This window comes from Rhinoderma darwinii, chromosome 8 (genome assembly GCF_050947455.1).
Source record: "Rhinoderma darwinii isolate aRhiDar2 chromosome 8, aRhiDar2.hap1, whole genome shotgun sequence".
Classification (NCBI taxonomy): domain Eukaryota; kingdom Metazoa; phylum Chordata; class Amphibia; order Anura; family Rhinodermatidae; genus Rhinoderma; species Rhinoderma darwinii.
In genome coordinates, this window is record NC_134694.1 from 12,550,934 (window position 1) to 12,573,896 (window position 22,963).

Sequence of the window (22,963 nt, forward strand, 5' to 3'; positions counted from 1 at the left end):
GGAGGACATCAGCACCCTTGCGGGTAAGGTCCGTAAGAGGCTTAGCGACGACCGAGAAGTTGGCAATAAATCTCCTGTAATAGTTGGCGAACCCTAAAAAACACTGTAACGCCTTAAGGGAGGCAGGTTGGACCCATTCCGCCACAGCCTGAACCTTGGCAGGGTCCATGCGGAATTCATGAGGAGTGAGGATTTGCCCTAAAAATGGTATCTCCTGTACCCCAAAGACACATTTTTCAGTCTTAGCAAACAGATTATTCTCCCGAAGGACCTGGAGCACCTTCCTGACATGCTCCACGTGGGAGGACCAGTCCTTGGAAAACACCAGTATGTCATCAAGGTATACAACAAGAAAATTACCCAGGTACTCTCTCAGGATTTCATTAATAAAATTCTGGAAGACAGCAGGGGCATTACACAACCCAAAGGGCATGACCAGGTATTCGAAATGACCCTCGGGTGTGTTGAACGCAGTTTTCCACTCATCCCCCTCTTTGATGCGGATAAGGTTATATGCCCCCCGTAGATCGAACTTAGAAAACCATTGGGCTCCCTGAACCTGATTAAAAAGATCCGGAATCAAAGGAAGTGGGTACTGGTTCCTTACGGTGACCTTATTCAGGTTACGATAATCAATGCACGGCCTAAGACCACCATCCTTCTTCCCCACGAAGAAGAAGCCAGCACCTACAGGAGAAGTCGAGGGGCGAATGAAACCCTTGGCCAGGCATTCTTGGATATATTCCCTCATAGCTTTACGTTCAGGACATGAAAGATTAAATATCCTCCCCTTAGGAAGCTTGGCACCAGGCACCAAATCGATAGCGCAATCGTATTCTCTATGGGGGGGCAACACCTCGGAGGCCTCCTTAGAAAACACATCGGCGAAGTCCTGAACAAACTCAGGAAGCGTGTTTACCTCCTCCCGGGGAGAAATAGAGTTAACAGAAAGACATGACATAAGACATTCATTACCCCATTTGGTGAGATCCCCAGTATTCCAATCAAACGTGGGATTATGCAACTGCAACCAGGGAAGGCCTAAAACCAGATCAGACGATAATCCCTGCATCACCAGTACAGAGCACTGCTCCAAATGCATGGAGCCAACAAGGAGTTCAAAAACAGGAGTATGCTGTGTAAAATAACCATTAGCAAGGGGAGTTGAGTCGATTCCTACTACAGGGATAGGATAAGGTAAATCAATACAAGGCATCTTTAGAGACATAGCAAATTCCGCAGACATGATATTAGCAGATGACCCTGAATCCACGAAAGCACTGCCCGTGGCAGCCCGGCCAGCAAACGAGACCTGAAAGGGAAGCAAAATTTTATTGCGTTTCACATTAACGGGAAATACCTGTGCGCCCAAGTGACCTCCCCGATGATCACTTAGGCGCGGAAGTTTTCCGGCTTCTTATTCTTGCGCCTGGGACAGGTGTTCAGTAGATGCTTGTCGTCCCCACAGTAGAAGCAGAGACCATTCATTCTGCGAAACTCCCTACGTTGTCGAGGGGACATGGAGGCCCCGAGTTGCATAGGTACCTCCGAGTCCTCCGTGGAGGGGCGAGGAGACGGGACCTCGGGGGGGATCGCAGAAAAGTCAGAGGGGAGCACACTGAAGCGTTCTAGCTGACGTTCCCTGAGACGTCGGTCAAGTCGTACTGCTAGGGCCATAACCTGGTCAAGGGAGTCAGACGAGGGGTAGCTAACCAGCAGATCCTTCAGGGCGTCAGATAATCCTAACCTAAACTGGCACCTTAGGGCCGGATCGTTCCACTGAGAAGCTACGCACCACTTCCTAAAATCAGAACAGTATTCCTCAACCGGTCTCCTACCCTGACGTAAGGTCACCAGCTGACTCTCGGCTAAGGCAGTCCTGTCAGTCTCGTCGTAAATGAGTCCGAGGGCAGAGAAAAAACGATCAACAGAGGAAAGTTCAGGGGCGTCAGTAGCCAAGGAGAAGGCCCACTCTTGGGGCCCTTCCTGGAGTCGGGATATGATGATACCCACCCGCTGGTTCTCGGAACCTGAGGAGTGGGGCTTTAGGCGGAAATACAGTCTGCAACTCTCCCGGAAGGAGAGAAACGTCTTACGGTCCCCTGAGAACCGGTCAGGTAACTTGAGGTCGGGTTCTAGAGGTGAGGTGAGGGGTACTACTAAAGCAGCGTCACCCTGATTGACCCTTTGGGCCAGGGCCTGGACCTGTAGGGAGAGGCCCTGCATCTGCTGGGCCAGGGTCTCAAGGGGGTCCATGATGGCGTCAGCGTAGGAGAAATGGTAGACTAGGTAAGGGCTTGTAATTATGTAATGGCCGGAAGGAGGTGAAGGGAAAGTGAGCCCTAATCTACCCACCGCCCTGTCCCTGCCTACTTGCAACGACTCGCCCTAGGCGACGAGGTACAACTGGGCGGCGGTCCCTACGCTGTCTAAGTGCACAGGAAAACAAACAGGGAACATGCAAGGGAAGGGGCAGTAGCCACGGAACGCCACGAGGAAACGGAGCGGCGAACGGACAGACAGGACCAGGACGAAGTGAGTACACCCAAGCGGGCAAGGAGACAGAAGCAAGCCAGGGGCAAAGCAAAGCAGGTCAAGCAGAACTGCAGCAAGGCAGAAGCACGGCAGAAGCAGGCTGGAGCAAGCAGCAGTGGGGCCAGGAATCCAAAAGAATTACAAGCACTGAGGGAGAGAACAGGGCAGGTAATAAAGGACAGGGGGCGGAGCTAACTCCGACAGACCAGGCCGCGATAGGCTCTCCCACTCCTGAGCCTGCCACCCTGGTTGGTGGGAGATGGTGTCAGTCGAACAGGTCTGGCCTCAGGTGTGGATTGATTAATCCCAGGAGTATACCTAGATGAAGTACCTGGCAGATCCCTAACACCTGGGAACAAATTTGTACAAGAGCACCTTCAAACGAATGTTCCTTGAGGACAGCCAGACTTTTGTACCCGGAAGAAACTGAGGCGGCTCTCTTCTTCGTGTATCCGCTTTTCGCTTCATGCGATCGACTGCCTGCAGAACAGAGCATGGAGATGAAGAGGCGAAGATAATTCTCCATGATTTGGTTAATCCTCTCGACTTGGCCATCGAACTGGGGATGGTAGGCTGAGGGAAAAGTCCAATTTCACATCTAGGAGTTTACAGAGGGCTCTCCAGAATTTCGGGTGAACTGAACCCTCCGATCAGACACGATACAAAGGGGCAAGCCATGCAAGCAGAAGATGTGCTGAATGAATTGAGGAGCAGAAGGTAGGCCAGTCAGCGGAACAAAATGAGCCATCTTGGAGAACTGATCCACCGCCACCTAGACCGTATTGCATCCCGCTAAGGGATGACAAAGTCCATCGCAATATGCTGCCAGGGGGCGTTCGGCACAGGCAGAGGTTGGAGCAGACCGGCCGGCTTGGAGTGAGCAACTTTATTCGAAGCACACACCGTGCAGGAAGAGACAAAGTCCACAACATCTTTGGGCAGTGTGGGCCACCAGAAATAAGTTCTCAGGTTTCAAGTCTTACGAACACCCGCGTGTCCAATCAGTTTGGAGCTGTGTCCCCAGCGAAGGATTCTCCTCCTGTCTGCCAACCGCACAAAAGTCCTCCCCGGATGGATGTCTCTAACTTGCAGGGGATTAGCCGTAATAATGCAGGACGGTTCTATAATACATTGCGGGCACTCCACAATGTCCTCTGTTTCAAATTACCTGGATAGGGCATTGGCCCTCACATTTTTGTCAGCAGGACGGTAGTGGAGCACAAATTGGAAATTGGTGAAGAACAGCGACTACCTGGCTTGATGGGGGTTTAGCTGTTGAGCCGACTGGAGATACGTGAGGTTCTTGTGGTCGGTGTATATAGTAGATGTCTCCACTCCTCCAGCGCCAATTTGATGGCCAATAACTCCCGATCACCAATAGAGTAATTGTTCTCAGCGGAGGAAAAAAGTCTTGAGTAATAGCCACACACCACTGCCTTTCCTTTGAAGCTTCTCAGGAACAGAAGTGCACCTGCATCAACAGAGGAAGCTTCCATCTCCAACGAGAACTGTCAAGAGACGTCAGGATGATGGAGGATTGAGGCTTAGGTAATGGCACTCTTGAGGCTATTAAATGCAGATTCTGCCTCTGGAGTCAACACCTTGGCGTTCACACGCTTCTTGGTAAGGGTAGAGATGGGAGCAGTCAGTGATGAGAAGTTTGGGATAAACTGGCGGTAGAAGTTGGTGAATCCCAAAAAATGGACCACAGGCCCTGAGGAAATGGCCATTCCACGACGGACTTTACTTTCTCAGGATCCATCTTGAGACCTTGATCCGAGATGATGTAGCCCAGGAAGGGCAGAGAATTTTTTTCAAAGACTTCTCCAGCTTGGCATACAGACGATTCTCCCTTAATCGCAGCAGAACTTGACGAACATGCCTCCGATGAGTCGTCGGATCTGGAGAGAAAATCAAAATATCATTGAGATAGACCACAACACAGACATAGTGGAGATCTCGGAAGATATCATTGACGAATTCCTAGAAGACTGTGGGAGCGTTACACAGACCGAAGAGCACCACCAGGTATTCGTAGTGCCTGTCTCGAGTGTTGAATGCAGTCTTCCACTCCTCACCTTGACGGATTCGGATCAAATTGTAAGCCCCACGCACGTCTAATTTAGAAAAAATCCTGGCTCCTCGCATGCGGTCAAACCGTTCGGATATTAGTGGAAACGGGTATTTGTTCTTGACCGTGATCTGGTTGAGACCACGGTAGTCAATGCAGGATCAAAGAGATCCGTCTTTCTTAACGAAGAAGAACCCCTCTCCAGATTCTCCTTGATATAGGCCGACATGGGCTGAGTCTCTGGCAAGGAGAGAGGATATACCCATCCACGGGGAGGAGAAGCTTTGGAAACCAGTTCAATCGGACAGTCGTAAGACCTGTGTGGGGGAAGCAACTCCGCCTCCTTTTTGCTGAAGACGTCTGCAAATTCTGAAAAATTAGTAGGTAATCCCGCTAATGACTGAGGCTGCACGGGCTGGATCTGTAACAGACAGCGGTAGGGACATTTGGGACCCCATTGGAGAACTTCTCCAGAATTCCAATTCAGGACTGGAGTCCAGGCAGAACCAGTAAAAGCGGATTGACTGCTTTAGGCAAGACATGGAATGTAATCAGTTCAGTGTGAAGGAGTCCATCTTGGGGCTTCAGTGGCTTGGTCTCAGACACAATCAGATCGGGCAGAGGAAGACCATTCACCGAGGCAACAGCCAAAGATGTCTCCAGAGGAACAGTAGGCAATTGGAGATGATCCACTAGATCTTGCTGGATGAAGTTTGCCATGGATTCCGAGTCCAGATGGGCAGATACCTGATGCGTCTTCTCGCCGGTCACTATGGTCACGGGGATGGACAATTTGGGAGAGAGTCTTTTATTTAGCGCTGTTCCGCCTAGGGTTGTCTCTCCAACCAAACATAGGCTCTGGAGTTTTTTATTTTTTGGGGACACAGACGCACAAAATGGCCTCCGAGGCCGCAATACAGATATAGTCCCGAAGTGTGTCTGCGTTGTTTCTCTTGGACAGACAATTTGAGGCGGTCTACTTGCATAGGCTCCTCAGGTGGAGCAGCTGATGATGGCAACAGGGTTTGCTGAAATGTAGGAGCCAGCCTAGGAAGTCTTCTGGACCGGCACACTTCTTGAGACCGTTCCTGAATCTGCATGTCGATCCAGGTAGCTAGAAGAATGAGGTTATATAGTGTAGAAGGCAGGTCTCGAGCGGCAAGCTCGTCTTTGATTTCAGAGGATAGACCCTGCCAGAATGTGGCCACTAAGGCGTCGTCGTTCCAGGTCAGCTCGGCCACCAGGGTATGGAACCGAATGGTGTACTCGCCCACAGTGGTGCCTCCTTGGCGCAGGGTCAGCAGGAATGCAGCTGATGAAGAGACTCGTCCAGGTTCCTTAAGTACTCTGTGGAAAATTTGTAGGAAGCACTGTAAGTCTCTGGTTCCTGACGTTCCCAGAAGGGATTAACCCATGCCAGGGTTTTGCCAGCAAGGAGAGAGACTATGAATGCGATCCTAGCTCCATCGGAAGGAAACGCTCTGGCATGTAAACTGAAGTGGATCTGGCACTGGTTCAGAAATTCCCTGCAAGCCCTCGCTACTCCGTCGTAGCGAGGAGGTAGTGGCAGCGAGAATCGTAAGTCGGCACTGGTACTGACAGGAGCTGTAGCAGGAGGAACAGCCGGAGGAACAGGTGCTGGGTGCTGTGGCGGCTGCAGCTTGCGCATCTAACCGATGTGCGATGGAATTGACCGCCAGGAGGAGTTGGTCCTGTCATGACTGAAGGTCTCGTATGTCTGCCTGCATAGCTTGTGACGTAGTCATGGTCTTGGGTTGGTCAGCGGGGTCCATGGCATGAGCGTACTGTCACAATCTGTGGGTTTGTGGGGCCGTAGCGGGATAGCATCTGGCCAAACTACAGTGTACCAAGTATGTATGTATGTGTGTGTGTGTGTGTGTGTGTGTGTGTGTGTGTATGTATAATATATATATATATATATATATATATATATATATATATATATATATATATAATTTATTTATGTGTGTGTCCAAGCACAAGGGTACCTGTGATAGTCCAGACAGTAGTAACGGCAGGCACAGATGGGATCTTTGGCAGCGGGTGATGCAAGACGTGGCGGAGGACTCCAGACGTGGTGTAACACGGCAAGCGTAACAGACAGCACAATGCGACTCTACACTAGAGGTGGCACAAGAACAAGGACAGCACAAGATACAGGATACGGGTAGCAGGACACAAAAACACAGGGAACAGGATACGACTACGGGACCATTTGCAAGACTAACAGAGTAATACAAACAACGCTCAGGCAAGGAGTGAAAGGGCAGAGTCCTTTTTATAGTCCAGGGTAATCATGGGCTAATTAAAACATTTTACATGTGCGCTGGCCCTTTAAGGCCGGGCATGTTCGTGCGCACGCACCCTACGGGAGACTGCAGAGCAGAGCGGAAGTGAGTGCTGGCGTCTCCTAGGAAGGAGACGCAGGCTGGAACTCACAGATCCATGGCCGCGGCCGTCAAGGGTTGAATAGGAACGACGGTCCGCGGCCGTGGATACTACAATCTGTATCGGAGTAGGCAGAAAAGCAATGATAAAAAAGATCAGCACGGATTTTCATAATCCTAGAAGCAGAATTAATTTACTAATGGTGAATATTCCTAGCTCAGATTATGCTTTCTTTTTTTATGAATTGTTTGTTTTTTTGCTGTGTGTGCAGTTCCATATTTTGTCTACAGGGGACATAATTACAGTAAAGTGCTTTGTTTGAATTCATATATTCAATCAGTTTGTCAGGACAATGACCTAATAAAATGAAAAATACATTTTCAAATATGCTCAGTGATTTTTACTTCCCTTCCCCACTTCTCTTTGCACAGTGCAATACACAGCAGGGGGTGGCAATAGAATGTGACTGCAATTGGTCTTTAAAGTGAATCTCCACCTTTTAACCCCCTTAGTTAATATATGCTGGCTTATTTTATAATAAATCTTTCTAGGGTTTGGAGCTAAAAGCGGCTAAATGATACAATTCTGACTGCCTGCAGGCACCTCTAGGGGGAGCTTAAGAGCTTACTGCATACTGTTTTTTTCAATTTAGTATTTAAACACTATGCAGTAAGCTCTTACGCTCCCTCTAGTGGTGGCTGTAGACAAGGTAGACATAGCAACGAATACTGTAAAGATACAGTATATTCAGAAAATAATAAATACAGAATTTTAGACCTATTCAAATTTAAGAAAATAATTCTCAAGGGGCGACATATTATGTCAGCTGGAATTATATAATTACTTACCAGAATTTGCCTAAGCGATCACAACATGATGCAACAGGCACTCATAGTCCATCCCTGTATATGATCCAACCTAGGTTGTCTCTTTTTATAGGCATATATAAATTTAAAAAACATCACAGTATGCCATAGACCTCTCTGGCTCCAAACAGGATAAAGTACTTAATGTTTGGGATGGGTCGGGGGTATGGTTCCTTGTAGGTCATCCTCTCGCTGAATCTTAGGGAAGTAGTCACTATAGGGGGAAGAAAGGCTGTATGCACTTGATGAATGAAGCATGCTGATTCATGCTCAAAGTGGCTCCACTTCATTCTGATTCGCAGAGACGGGCTCAGACAACTCTATCATCATACAATCAACCAGTAACACTAATTGCAATGTATGCCCCTCCAAGTCCATTATAAAAATTCTATAAAACCCCATTGTCAAATACCCTATTAGGGAAGATTGAAATAATGGAGAGGGGTCCCCTATTTAGGATCTGCATCTATTAGCTTCTCCCTGGAGGGCTCAGCATGTCCATGCATTACACAGACAGCCCATGGATTTCAATGTGGATCGTGTAATGCTTAATTTCGCCTGCGGAGGTGCTGCAGAAAAATGTAATACATTTTGCCAAGTTTTCCTGCAGATTACAGCGGACTGCTGAGGGTCCCAGGAGCGGAACGCTCTTTGATTCACTTATTGTCAAGGAACCCTTCAAGCAGGAAGGCATTGTCCAAGGCGGACAACCTGATTCTTGGCCTGATCTTCGTATCAAGTCTTAAAACCATGCAGTGTACAGTTGGCATGTATGTATCGGTAAATTTACATTACAGGAGTAAGCTATTGCAGTTGGAGGGTTTCTTTGTTCGGCTCTTATGGGCTAGATCAAGTCTAGATAAATTGAGCGGTTTTCTTGCAGACCTCTAACAAAATGTATTGGGTCCATGAGTGGTCCCACTGGGCTAAATCGGTTCTGAAAATAGCAGCCCACCAATCACCACTACAGATAATACAATGGATGATAGATTTGATTGTGCCTGTCACTGAAAAATCGCCATTTGCCATTGGAATTGGTCATATTGTATGTGTCTAGCATGCCGTCTGTGGTGTGAGGTATCTCTTCTTTGCATGCAATGTTGTTTCTTATACACCTTTCCCTTTCTAAAGAAATGCCATTTAAGAATCAAGTTCTGAAGATGTCATACAAGGTTCCTCCCCTGTATTCAGGGCTCATCGAAACCTGAAGAAGAATGGACACACACCAGATAGATGTGTTCATAGCATGTTCTAGATGGTCCATTCTTAAGTGTTCAGTAAACAACAATCCACACTGAGAAAACAATGGTTTCCTTAAGATGCTGGTCCATACCCCCTTCCCTCACATCCCAGAATAGATGGTCTCTTTCCTCCACCCTTGTAGAAGAGAAGGGTGACATGATCATTGGACCAGTTCCAATCTCAAAGCCTTTGAAGGTGGAAAACCAAGCTGTGCCACCACCCATTGGTAAGGGATATTTGGCCAATCTGGGACGGCCTCAGTTGTATGAAGTGACCAAGTGGGCAATACAGAATTAATATGGGTACATAACAGAAGCTCTCTACCCAATTTTTACCAAATTATGGGGCACATTTAGTCGAATCTCCTCAGTACCTGCTGCAAAAAACTAGATCGGATTAAATGGCGTTTTTTTTATATGTTATAATGTAATCATTTTTGCAATTCTCTAGAGCGGTTATTTTTTTCTCTCTTCCAAATGCCAATATTTCCGAGCTGCGGACTCGTTTTCATTATATAAGTGAGATGAACTGCGCTTTGATTATTGTTGACAGTCCGACCTGGATAATTGGGATCAGAATTTGCATTTGCAGTAGAATATAATTTGAAGATTGCCACTGGAATTCTAAGCATGTCGTCAGCCTTGCACTGTCCCTTAAGGGAAGATCTCTGGGCTTTCCTTAATAATCCAGATTCCAGTTTTGTGTGTCCTGGCTTCTCTTTAAGGAAACAGGAAGCCGTGTTGCTATGTCAACTTGGGAAGTCCGGCACACTGGACAGGAAACCATACAATTTAAAAAAAAACTTTTTTCAATATATTTCAATTTTTTTTTTAAAGATATTCTAAAAATAGTACAAAACAATTGATGGGTAGAAAAGTTATTGCCAGGCATAGTTGCCTGGCTTTAAATCAAAGCGTTCCTTATTGTACAGGAAGGAATTGAGCGGGAATACCCTTAATTTGTTCCTGGCACCGGTTAGAAAAATAGACGTGAGCGCAGTTTTGTTTTTTTTTGTGGTTAAGTTGAACCATAAGCAGGAGGCAGGGAAATACGTAAAGTGGGCATCTAAGGGCAAAAATAAAAATGGGCTCCCGGTTTTGGTAGTGGATGACGGCACCAAAGGCGTCCATTATAGGAGGGCCCAGAACTTTTTGGTTACATGTCTTCATTCCTGACCCTACGGCAGATTCCCTGTATTTTGTTTATTAAAAGGGTTTTCCGGGACTGTAAAATTAATGAACTATACTTCGGAGAGGCCATCAATATCTGATCGGTGAAGGACCTGTAAATGAGAGGTTCAAGCTGTCCTTGGGAAAGAGGGATGGGTCCCAAAAAAACAGCTGCAAAATCTACCTTTATACTATGTATGTCTTTGGTAGACGGGATCTGGTGGCATGGAATACTCTTAGATTTCTCACTCAAGCATCTTTAATCCCCATTGGTTTTGTATATGATATTATGCTATATTAACTTTGCTGTACATGAGAGATTTTCTACCACGCAGATCTGTTTTTCTTTCCACAGCTAAGTCAGTACCCCCATCTACGGGAGGAGATGGAGAGAATTGTCACCACGCACATCCGGGAGACAGAGGGGCGCACGAAAGACCAAGTAAGAATCCGAAGCGGAGGACGGGTGCTTGACCAAATGTAGTGCAAAACCTGTGGTACATGTATGCCAGGGGTACATGCCATGTCTTTAGGGGGTACTCGCACGGTCTTAATAGTGTACCGTTAACCCATTCTACATTCTATTTTTTTCCTTCCCGCCTTCCAAGCGCCATAACTTTTGATTTTTCCGTCGACACAGCCGTATGAGGGCTTGTTTTTTGCGGGATGACTTTTTATTTTTATTTTTAGTTTTTATTGTACCATATAATGTAAGGTAAAACAAATAAAAAAAAATCTTTGTGGGGTGAAATAGAAAAAAAACATTCATTCCTCCATTGTTTTTTAGGTTTCGTTTTTACGGCATTCAACATGCAGTAGAAATGACGTGTTAACTTTATTCTGTGGGTCAATACTATTACGACGATACCAAATGCATAAAGTTTTTGTTCTAATGTACTACTTTTACAAAGAAAAAACAATTTCTTAAAAAATTATATTCTGACACCCAAAACGTTTTTATTTTTTTGTCGATGGAACGGTGTAAGGGCTTTTTTTGTGGGGTAAGCTGTAGCTTTTATCATTTTGGGGTACATGTGACTTTTTGATCACATTTTATTCAATTGTTTTTGGGGAGCTAATGTCACCAAAAATCAGCAATTGTTGTTTTGGTTTTATTTTATTTTTGTGGCGTTCATCCTGCAGGTTAAATGACGCTATATTAGAATAGTTTGGACTTTTACGGACGCAGCGATACCAATTATGTTTATTTTTTACATTACTTTAGGGAAAAAAATGGTAGAGGTTTTTTTTTATATTTAAACTTTTAATATTAATTGTTTTGAATTTAACCAAAAACTTTATTTAACAATTTTTACACTTGTTTTTAGTTCCCCTAGGGGACTTGAACACACAATTGTTAGATTGCTAGTACAATACACTTCAATACTTATGTATGGCAGTGTATTGTGCTATTTACCAGCCTCTGGCAGGGTTTAATAGGAGAACAACGATGGCAGACCCGGGGGCCTTCATTAGGCCCCCAGGCTGCTAAAACAACCATCGGCACCCTGCGATCGCGGAGGAGCCGATGGAGTGTCAGATGGGGTTCCTCGCACTTTCTAAAGGCTTAGATGCTGCGGTTTCTATTGTTTTTGTGTTATACTGGTGCAATAGAGGGGGCATGGGCATATAGGGGTGCAGTAGTACCAGTTGCGCCCAGCCCATGTTGGCTAAGGGGCCCAACTTCCCCTCTGTCACATAAGAGGACACCAATGCCATAAATGACACGATGGCCGTGGAGCCCTGTAACATATTTTTCATTTGGGTCGAGGAACCTCAAGTTCTCCAAAGTTCACAATCTTCCAAGAAATGTCTAATGTCTATAGCTACCTTTAATACACGGAAGTACAATGGTATCAGGCATTCCCTTATACTACACAGTATATTCTATAAAAGTCATGTAGAACAACGATCGCTTGCCTTCTGGTGTATCTACATTCATTGCAGTCTGATCTCCTCTGTCCACACAGGTCATGCTGCTGATTGACATCGAACTTGCCTACATGAACACAAACCATGAAGATTTTATTGGATTTGCTAAGTAAGACTGCAGTTGCAGTAAATTACCGTAAAGCATACTCCAGCGCCAGTTAGATAGGAACATTCTCCTACTTCTCTAGGTCCATATTCTCGTTCATAGAGGTCAGTTTTATAATAGTTCAGCACTTTGGATATTCACATAAGTTAGTCAGATGAATGGACTTCAAAAGTAACAACCATTTTTCTCAATCTAGGAAGAGCTTCCTTCTTTCTTTCTTTCTTTCTTTCTTTCTTTCTTTCTTTCTTTCTTTCTTTCTTTCTCTTTTTCTTTCTTTTTTTCATTTTCTGTTTTTTTTCTCTTTCTTTTTCTCTTTCTTTTTCCTTTTTTTCTTTCTTTTTTTTCTGTTTTTTTCTTCTTTTTTTCTCTTCTCTTTTTTCTTCTGTTTTGTTTTTTCTCTTTCTTTTTTTCTTTTTCTTCTCTTTTTTTCTGTTTTTTTTCTTCTTCCCTTTCTTTTTTTCTTCTGTTTTTTCTTCTCTTATTTTCTTTTTCTCTTTCTTTTTTCTTTTTCTGTTTTTTTCTTTTTCTCTTCTCTTTTTTTTCTTTCTTTCTTTCTTTCTTTTTTTTCTTTCATTCTTTTTTTTTCTTTCTTGTTCTTTTTCTTTCTTTTTTTCTTTCTTGTTCTCCTTTCTTTTTCTTTCTCTCTTCCTTTCTTTCTTTTTTTTCTTTCTTGCTCTCCCTTCTTGCTCTTTTTCTTTCTTTCTTTTTTTTCTTTCTTGCTCTTTTTCTTTCTTTGCTTTCTTGTTCTCTTTCTTTCTTTTTTTTCTTTCTTGTTCTCTTTCTTTTCTTTCTTGTTCTCCTTTCTTTCTTTTTTTTCTTTCTTGTTCTCTTAGTTTTTTCTTTCTTGTTCTCTTTCTTTCGTTCTTTCTTTTCTTTCTTATCTTTAAGACTTTCTGATTTCAATGATTCGTTGGAAAGTAACAACTCGTGTGGGCACCACAGAATGGCTTCTAAAGGGTTAATGACCTCTGGCTCCTGGGAGTGTAACCCACGTGGTTAGCTTTCACACAACAACTACAAATAAATGTAACCCCAGAGTTATTAAACAGTTGAGAATCATGAGAGTTAGGCCCCTTCACAACTCCCCCAAAGTCCTACCAAACTTGCGGCTGCCTTTTCTAAAATTCTCCACCACTCCCCCATTAGGCAACAGCTAGCGGCTCCATCAGGTGGAGAAAACGCCAAGGTAGCACCTAGCAACTTTACTAGACACACTGGTGAAGTTTTGGTAAAGATCCCTAAATTAGCGTCCTCAAGGTAAGGAGATAAGTTTTACCATTTACAATATGATAGTTTTTAGCAATCACGACCGTTCATATATTTCCTACATTGTGTCCCGCACGGAGAATCTGTAGACGGGTCATAAACCAGATCATGTACTTTTATTGTAGTGCGCAGCAAAGGAGCAGCCAAATGAATAAGAAGAAAGCCTCCGGAAACCAGGTGAGAAAATATATATCTTTACGTATGGATGCCTGAATCTTACAGCAGATGCACGGCCTGTTAATACTCAGAATAACCATTCTCAAGACAAGATTGCCGCCCTTAGATACCCCCTTCTCACAACGAATATTACCATGTTAGCATAGAGAGTTATCCGTCTTGAGGGGCAAGCGTTAGTACGAATCTCAGGTAGACGTGCATGTAAAGTACATGGGGTCACATATCAAAATGGTACGCACGTCCTGGTGCTAAATTCATAAGGGCCCCTGGGCGACAGAATCACATTGGGCTCCCTGATTACCTCGAAGAGGGTTGAGAAGCAACTTTATCGGGGGCAGGAGGGAGACAGTGGGCCCGTTCTGTCCCTACCTATGCAAGACAGGAAGACTTGGAACAATGCTGCGCTACTATTTTCAGTATTTTGGGCCGAAACTGTGACATAGGCCCCTAAGGTTATGTTCACACGGCCAAATTTCAGACGTATACGAGGCGTATTATGCCTCGTTTTACGTCTGAAAATACGGCTCCAATACGTCGGCAAACATCTGCCCATTCATTTGAATGGGTTTGCAGACGTACTGTGCAGACGACCTGTTATTTACGCGTCGTCGTTTGACAGCTGTCAAACGACGACGCGTAAAAATACAGCCTCGTCAAAAGAAGTGCAGGACACTTCTTTGGACGTTTTTGGAGCTGTTTTCTCATAGACTCCAATGAAAACAGCTCCAAAAACGGACTTAAAAAACGCCGCGAAAACGCCGCGAAAAATGCGAGTTGGTAAAAAAAACGTCTGAAAAGCAGGGTCTGTTTTCCCTTGAAAACAGCTCTGGATTTTCAGACGTTTTTGTTGACTACGTGTGAACATACCCTTACAGAGTCTCCAACGCAAGTGTGAACAGGCTCTTATCCCGTTGTATTCATTAATTTTTCTTTCTGCATATCTGATAAACAATCCTTCAGTAAAATGTATTCGTTTGCAGTTCGGTTAAAATATGTTGTCTGCTGTTCCCTAGCATATGCTTATTGCAGTTGTAATTTGCAGTACCACTTTTCACCATTGATATTGTGAAATACTTCCCATAGACACCAATGCAACAGCGCCCCCTTCTAACGTAGAAGAGATCCCAGTTAAAATTCTGGTGTATAAAATGTAATAACTTTGGAATTAAGCTCCCCATATACATCTTTTCAGTCAGCTGAAGAATATATGTTTTCCCAAAATTGGTCTACGAACCCATTATGCCATTATTTTTACCAGCATCTGTGGTATAATATGTAAGAAATTTAGGCCTATTTGTGTAATATCACATGTAACACAGCTGGCAGGTTGCCATGTCAGGCTGTCCATGTCATTAAACTGCGGCCATCTACGGTGCAGCGACATCTTGGAGCGCAGGCTTGGCGAGTGTGTGTGAGAATGAGCCGAACGGGCATGTCATGCACGGGCTGTGAAATCTGTAGCGACTCATAATTGGTTCTGCACCCGCGCTGCTAGTAATGTATGTCCCTCTTCTTCTGCTCCCATCTCTCCTGTGCGCTCTGCTGCTGTTGCTATGGTTACCCTGTGCAGGATGAGATCCTGGTGAGTAGTCAGGCAGCGGCTGAAAACACAAGATGGAGGAAGTGCATCAGGGCAGCCATATACAGACCACTCTACCGCCCCAATTCTTACTTGTATTCATTACCCAGTTATCAATACCACCTTAATGTCCTTGGGGGGATTCATAAAAACGATCTAACAGAAAAACTGTCTTTGTTGCCCATAGCAACCAATCACAGCACAGCTTTCATTTTTTTAAAGCGCTATAAGAAATGAAAGCTGTGCTGTGATTGGTTGCTATGGGCAACGGACAGTTTTTCTTTTAGTGTATGTTCACACAGCAAAAAATCTACCTCAAAATTCCATCAGGATTTTTGAGGCAGATTTTGAAATGCAAGCCTTTTCTGAGGACTTTTTTTAGGCAAATGCAAAAACTGGATTAAAAAAACGCTCTAAATGAACATCATGTTTTTTCTGCCTCCCATTGATTTCCATGGAGGTTTAGAGGCGGAAACCGCTCCAAGACAGGGCATGATGTTTTTTTTCTGCGAGCGCTCAAAAACCGCCCCGGGAACAAAAAAACGCCACTACCTCCCATTGAAATCAAAGGAGGGAGATTTTGGGTGTTTTCTGATTTCAATGCAGTTCCTGTGTCAAAATCGGCACCAAAAAACGCTGTGTGAACTGCGCCTTAGTCAGTTACTATGACTCTCCCCCACAGAGTTGCCCTCTCTACTAAGCTGTTTCTTAGTTCTATCTGTTCCTGAAAAAGCCTAGTGGAAAGCAGTATGGCCGCCATCAGTGGCATAGCTATAGGGGTCGGAATTGTGAACGGGCCCGAAGCCAGGGGAGCCTGCGGCCCCCCCGAACTACGTCTATTAAAAGTTACTACTGGGATCTATGTAATATAAACGACACGGACCCCTGTTACTATAGTAACTGTATACTTACCCTCCTCGTTCCCGAGCGCAGCGGTGGACCTCACGTCTTTGACGTCACAACTCTGTGCGCCTTGCACAACGTTGCGATGCTGAATGGCGTCAGGGCATCCGCTGCGCCCAGAGCAGAAGGGCAACCGCCATTACAGCTTCTACACAGTTATCACCCAGCTTTCCTAGTGATTCAGTGATACATCTTCTTCCTGCATCGCTGTATAACTTGCCCTGTCTCAAAAAATGGGTGACAACCCCTGTTGTAGCTATAATGGCGATCGTATAGGTTGTCACCCAGCTTTCCCGGAAACAGATATAACAAAAAAAAAAACAAGGGCTATGATTTTTTTCTTTGAGGGAGATGTAAATCAGTCAATCAGACGCTGGCTGCACTGTAATGGCAATGTATGTGTGTGTACGATGTATCCTCAGTTTACCTCACATAGCATTGCAAGTGCGTGACATAGTCTGAGATGAATCATAAAGAACATGGCCGCGTCCAACATATACAATTGTCAGGACCCCATTCAGAGGGGTGATGTCTCTTTAAATTGACCCTGCGCAAGCCCAGATGCACCGTCTCCTCGTGCTCAGTCTCCCACCCCCTGTGTGTCCTCATCTCCTTTCCTCCTGTTCCTTTCCTTCTATAAACAGTGCGTATAAGACTAACCCAGACCCAACAGAATTATAACCGCTTGCATCTTGATTTCGGTCATGATGCGCCATTACTAACCTGGGGGCCATCTTAATATTGGCATAATATCCAGACGTTCTTTGCCAATCCAGTACTAGATTAAATCAACGTAATTGTGGTCTGTAGCTGAGGGTAAATTGTTACTGATAATAAATATGGATCATATCAGTCTGATCTTTTCATAGAAATATTGATTATTTAAAGGGGTATTAACACTAAATAAAAAAAAATTACAAGTCAATGAGTCGTCCCCATGTGTGAGGTCTTTAAATATTTGATTCAGCTATTTCCGAGCTGGGTGACAACTAATATGGCTGTTATTAGAGTTCCCTCAAGAGTTGTCACCCAGCTTTCCCAGACTCCTGAAAGTCAAATCTGCCCTTCCCTGCTTCATAACGAAGCCTGATTTGCCATTCAGGATTCTAGGAAAGCTGGTAATAATTTTTGCTTTCCCATTGACACGTATGATGAAGAAATGTCTGATAATCATATTTAAAGGCTGATAAAAGCATCTCTCGACTCTGGCTCTTAAAAGGGTATCCTGAGTGGGAGACCCCCAGTGACATTCATATGCTCTAATAGTGCATATGAAAAAGGGGTTGTGTTAGTGAGAGACCCCTTTAAAGGGTAACTAAACTCTCAAAAAACTTCTGACGTGTCAAAGTGATATGTAAAGTTTTGATCGGTGGGGGTCTGAGCACTGAGACCCCCACCGATCACTAAAACCAGGCAGCTGAAGCAATTGGGTGAGCGCTGTGCTGCTTCGTTTCTTTTTTTGCAAAGCAGAGCAGTTGGTGTACCGGCTCATAGACTTTCTATTGAGCCTGTACACCAATTGATCGGCTGAGTGCTCAGCCGAGCGCTTCTGCCACTTCATTTTAGCGATCGGTGGGGGTCTCGGTGCTCGGACCCCCACCGAACAAAACTTCTGCTGTCACTATGCCATGTCAGAAGTTTTTTGAAAGTTTAATTACCCTTTGAGGTGTTAGGTTAGGGCTACATGACACAGGTCGCACGGCCAAAGATCGTAGTGTCGCGCTGCCGCATCGCAGGCACAAAAGTAAACGTGGTCGCGTTGTGCCCACAGGTTGCCGCGACACGACAGCTGCAAGATATCCAGACTTCATGGACAGACTTTTATAGCGGCGAATGCGATGCAGGCAGCAGAACAAGTTAGGCCGTGTGTTCTATGTCGCGACCAAAGGTGCCGTGTAGCCCTGGCCTAAGGGATAACAGTTGCAGCTATAGCATGAAAAGGTAGATGGCAATGGAAACCTAGAAAAGGTCTGGGGTTGAATATCTCACATACTGCAATTCCATCCATCCTATCTGCTTTTCTGGAGACGAGCAGCGCTCAGATTACAGATGTGAGATCTCGGATCTGGCCGACCTGTCTTCTATGGCAGCAAACACGGAGGAGATTCGCAGCCTCTTGTAGAAGAGTGCTTGCTTCTATTCCATTGCTTGGCTTGGCGCTAAACAATATGGCCACTGTTTTGCGCTGGTGTATGGATTTGCATTTATTTTTTGGCTTGATGGGTGTGCATGCATTTCCTTATCATGCCTCTTCATATTCCTACACAAACAACGTAATGATAACCCCCATCATCACTCATGCTCAGCTTTTCCTAATGTGGCCTCATATCAATGTGATGTGACAACCTTGACTCCAGTAGAAAGGGGGGTACATAGAGGAGAGGGGCTAGTTCAGGCCACCGCACCCCCAGATCATAGACTTGTTCACCTCCACTTTTAACAGAGAAGGGTGGTGTGACCCTCAGATTAGTTTTGGGCAGGTTCACACTGTCAAAAAATAATGGGGATGGTGCCATTCTGAGCTGGACCAGCCCCCTTCGATGGTTCAGTTGCATCCTCTTGGGCTTTCTTTATGGTACATAGGCCCTTGCCAGTGGCCCATTTCACTCTGTTACCAACATATGATCAAATATAATTATCCAGTTACGAGACAAATGCCCCTAAAACAGGGGTCAGCAACCTTCAGCACTCCAGCTGTTGTAAAACTACAACTCCCAGCATGCCCTGACAAACGCTTTATTATGCCAGCCAAAGACTGTCAGGGAAAGCTGGGAATTGTAGTGTAACAGCTGGAGTATTGAAGGTTGCTGACCCCTGCCCTAAAACATGGTTCTACAATGATCACCTGTCTACAATGGCTAGAACATCTTAAAGGGGTTGTACAGCGAAACACACGTGTACACATTGTGTATGGTATTGCAGCTCTGCTTCATTGATTTGACTGGGCTGAGCTGCATTACCACCCCCAACCTGTTGACAGGTGTGGCACTGTTTTTGAAAGAAAGCAGCCATGTTTTTCGAATAGAGTACAACGCCTTTAGTTCTAGAATTCCGCTTTTTTGGTGGCAAAAATAAAATTCACTTATTTCCCTCGGCCATATTGTGGCCATTACATATACGCCAAGAACCGAGATGCCCAATTTTGTCCATAATATATCTAATAATAAAATCCATAGTGTCCTAGTATTTTACAGAACATCTTCTCCACCATTAAAGATGTACTCAGTAGTTTCTTTTATTCCTTGTGGTTTTCTATATTCTGCTGTGTTGCTTTACCTAATGCATGCCCGAGTGTTTTATAAGATTCAAGGTGATTGCCAGTGAACCACAATCCTTGGCAATGCCAAATATGAAGGATTTGGGACGGAAGGGTCTATAAGAATACAAACTCCTTTGACCCCGTTTTCGCCAACAGGTCATTCGGAAGGGATGGCTCACCATCAACAACATTGGTATAATGAAGGGCGGTGCCAAGGAGTATTGGTTTGTGCTAACTGCAGAGAACCTGTCCTGGTACAAGGATGATGAGGTATGTAATTGCTGATTTCATATATTTGCTGATGTCATATATTTTGAAGATTAGCTAATTTACCGAACTATGGTGGTTTTTTGCATCATTTTTACCAACTTCACCAAACATAAATAGACCCGCAGGCTGTAGTGAAGTGTACACCAAGAGCTTAGGTAAGGGCCCTTTTACACCGGCCAATTATCGGGCAAACGAGCGTTCACAGACTGCTTGTTCCCTATAATTGCCCTGCGTAAACAGGGCAACGATCAGCCGATAAACGAGCATGGATATGTTAAACGGATGCCTAATAGTGGCACCTGCCACCCATAGACTATGATGGTATCCGTCTAACGAATACGACATGATCCCAGTTCCTGATGTATACGTTTAAACGATACCATTGAAGTCTATGGTGACGGATGCCACTGTTAGCCGTACATCACAGCCTACACTTTACATATATATCGAGAGCTTTTTCTCGGCATATACGTTAAACATAGGCCAAAAACGTGGTGCAAACATGGTCTTCCTCAATCTCTTTGTAGATTAATCTACTGTATATGTAATCTGTAAAGTGGTGTTCAATGGTGGACATACCCTTTAAGAGTTAAGAGCACGGGTTTATTTTGTTTTCCACTTAGTAGTATTACAGCTGTATTATTATTTATAGCAACTATCCTGCATTTATTTTTCTCTGATCGTAGAGTTTACAACTTACCACTTGCAGCTCTGTAAATAGGTCTAGAAAACCGCTGACACCACACTTCTATATTCCAGTCTCTGCCCAAAATTACTTACAGATGTATCAGTTAGTTTTTCCACTTTGTGGAATTTCCTCTCTAAGTTCTTCCAGGGATAAATTGCTTTTTTCAGAACCCGCACCCTCATTCATATTCACCGGAGATACATCATCGAAAAAGTGCTCCCTGTAGGGTGGAAGCAGAGCCAAGAATGAAGGAAACACTGGTGTGAATGCCAGAAAAGTGTCTGACGCTGCTTTTTTAGGCCTAATGCACACAAACGTGTTTTTGCGGCCGCAATTCACGCGCAAATCTGCGGGTGAATTGCGGTTCCATTCATTTCTATGGGCCCATGCACATGACCGTGCATTGCCCAGGAGCCTGGACCGCAAAAAGATAGGACATGTCTTATTACGGACGCATGCGGTCCGGGCTCATTGAAATTAATGTACACTGCCATGTGCACGGCCCATGATTTGCGGACGGCTCACGGATGACACTCCGTGGCCGTCCGAACCGGAAATCACGGGCCGTGCACACCACTTTGGTTGTGTGCATGGGCCCTTACTACTTAGAAGGATATTATTCTTATTGATTCCCAAAAGATAATAAACTAAGACCTGAATACAAATATTAAATATAAGTAGAATTTTACTAAAGGAACAATCTGGCATTGTGTAATATTAGTGCAAGGCGTGGAGGTGCGTTTTGTCTCTTGTCATGCTCCGCCCCCTCAGGTCCTGACCTCATAGCCAATAGAGAAAAGAGACTTTAGGTTTAGTGTCCCTTTAAGTAAAATTGTTTCACCCTAAGAATTAGTGATGTTACTAGTCAATTGACATCATTATACACATCATTAGTATCGCTACATCCGTAACGACCCAAACTATTAAACTATTACGTTAATGGTGTAAAAAAAAAATATAAACCGTTTATATCTACAGAGAAATAAAGAGTTTGACTTTTGAAACGCGACAACCAAAAAATCGCTCCGTCATTAAGGCCCAAAATAGGCTGGTCACTAAAGGGTTAATAATGAAGGGGTTGCTGCTGGCAAAAGTGATGTATCCCAACCAAGTCACCACTTAAAGGAGCGGTTCCACATCTGCTGGAGGTTTGCCATTAGCAGTAATTGGAAACATGTGCCGGACTGGGTTTGTTCATGGAGTTTTCCATGTGTCTCCTGCACTTGGTTCATATTTCATGTTTGTGCAGTAACCCTTTCTTAGTTTCCAAGCATGAACAATCCCAGTAATATGACAAAATAGATGTTAGAGAGCCTTTAATGAATTTTAGCCAACACATCTCTGAAGAGTCAAGATCCCTGCCGGGAGACAACTACCCTAACGTCGGCCCTGTCCCCACTTTGAGCTATTCTAGTAAAAAACTAAAAGTAATACTTATATATAGCTCAATCATAAATGTCTGATAGGTTTGGATCAATGAGATATCGTTGATCGGCGCTCGTTTGCTCCTGTCACACGGAGCAACGGTTGGGGAGGAGCGGTCGTTACTCCGATCGCTCGCCCGATAATCGTCCTGTGTAAAACCCCCTTAAGTCATGTTTTACTCCACTCCCTCTGTCCCCTCTTCTACTGTCACATGACTACAAGATCAGACCTCACAGAGTTTGTTTATAGTCTGAACCATGGAAACACATAAGTCTGCATAGGAGCTGTATACACAAGATGTTGGGAGATTTCCAATCAAGACTATTGATGATGACATTCATTTACTCCCACTACAGGAGAAAGAGAAGAAGTATATGCTTCCTCTGGATAACCTGAAACTGAGGGATATCGAAAAAGGATTTATGTCCAGCAAACATATCTTCGCCCTGTTCAACACGGAGCAAAGGTAGGGAAGGGGGGGATGAACAAGTGCAGAAACCTCCTCTCTTTGGAGGGAGTAATCCGACCTAAGGGTCCCATTTTAATTTTTGTTATATAATAATGAAATATAATACCAAATCCCATAGTTAAATCTGCTCTACCCAAACAACCAATGCCCAAAAGTTGAGTTTGTGCTTCATTCGAAATGCCTATATTGCTCTCTGTGGTTCTTGAAGGAACGTTTACAAGGATTACCGTCAACTGGAGTTGGCCTGCGAGACTCAAGAAGAAGTGGACAGCTGGAAGGCCTCATTCCTACGTGCCGGTGTTTACCCAGAGAGAGTTGTGGTACGTTCAAAAATATTTAGCATGATCGTAAAACCAGTGATGTCATATAAAAATGCCATCGTTTTGTTATCCGTTGCTCTTTTCGTTACGGTGTATGGAATTTGTTCTTCAATAAAAAACATGTTCTATACCTGTGGCCGAATTCAACATGACCATCTAAGACCATTCGTGGGTTAACCCTTCTTCATTGATGCCCATTAATTTGACCCCCTTTTCTATAATTTTTTTACATACTGCCAAGTGGTTTGTCCCTGGTTTCCTCCACAGTCACGGTCCG

At 44.5% G+C, this 22,963-nt stretch overlaps 1 protein-coding gene across 8 annotated transcripts in view; it reads left to right on the forward strand.

Moving 5' to 3' along the window:
- DNM1 (dynamin 1) overlaps positions 1-22,963 on the forward strand; it is a 76,682-nt gene that overhangs the window by 39,791 nt on the left and 13,928 nt on the right. For 6 of the 8 annotated variants that reach the window (XM_075835130.1, XM_075835128.1, XM_075835131.1 and 3 more), the window contains exons 11-17: positions 10,648-10,734; positions 12,263-12,333; positions 13,722-13,773; positions 15,344-15,355; positions 19,671-19,784; positions 22,254-22,363; positions 22,575-22,686. In XM_075835130.1, coding sequence (XP_075691245.1) covers positions 10,648-10,734; positions 12,263-12,333; positions 13,722-13,773; positions 15,344-15,355; positions 19,671-19,784; positions 22,254-22,363; positions 22,575-22,686 — 558 coding nt within the window. The remainder of the gene's footprint in view (positions 1-10,647; positions 10,735-12,262; positions 12,334-13,721; positions 13,774-15,343; positions 15,356-19,670; positions 19,785-22,253; positions 22,364-22,574; positions 22,687-22,963) is intronic. The other 2 variants (XM_075835127.1, XM_075835132.1) reach the window with 1 other exon arrangement.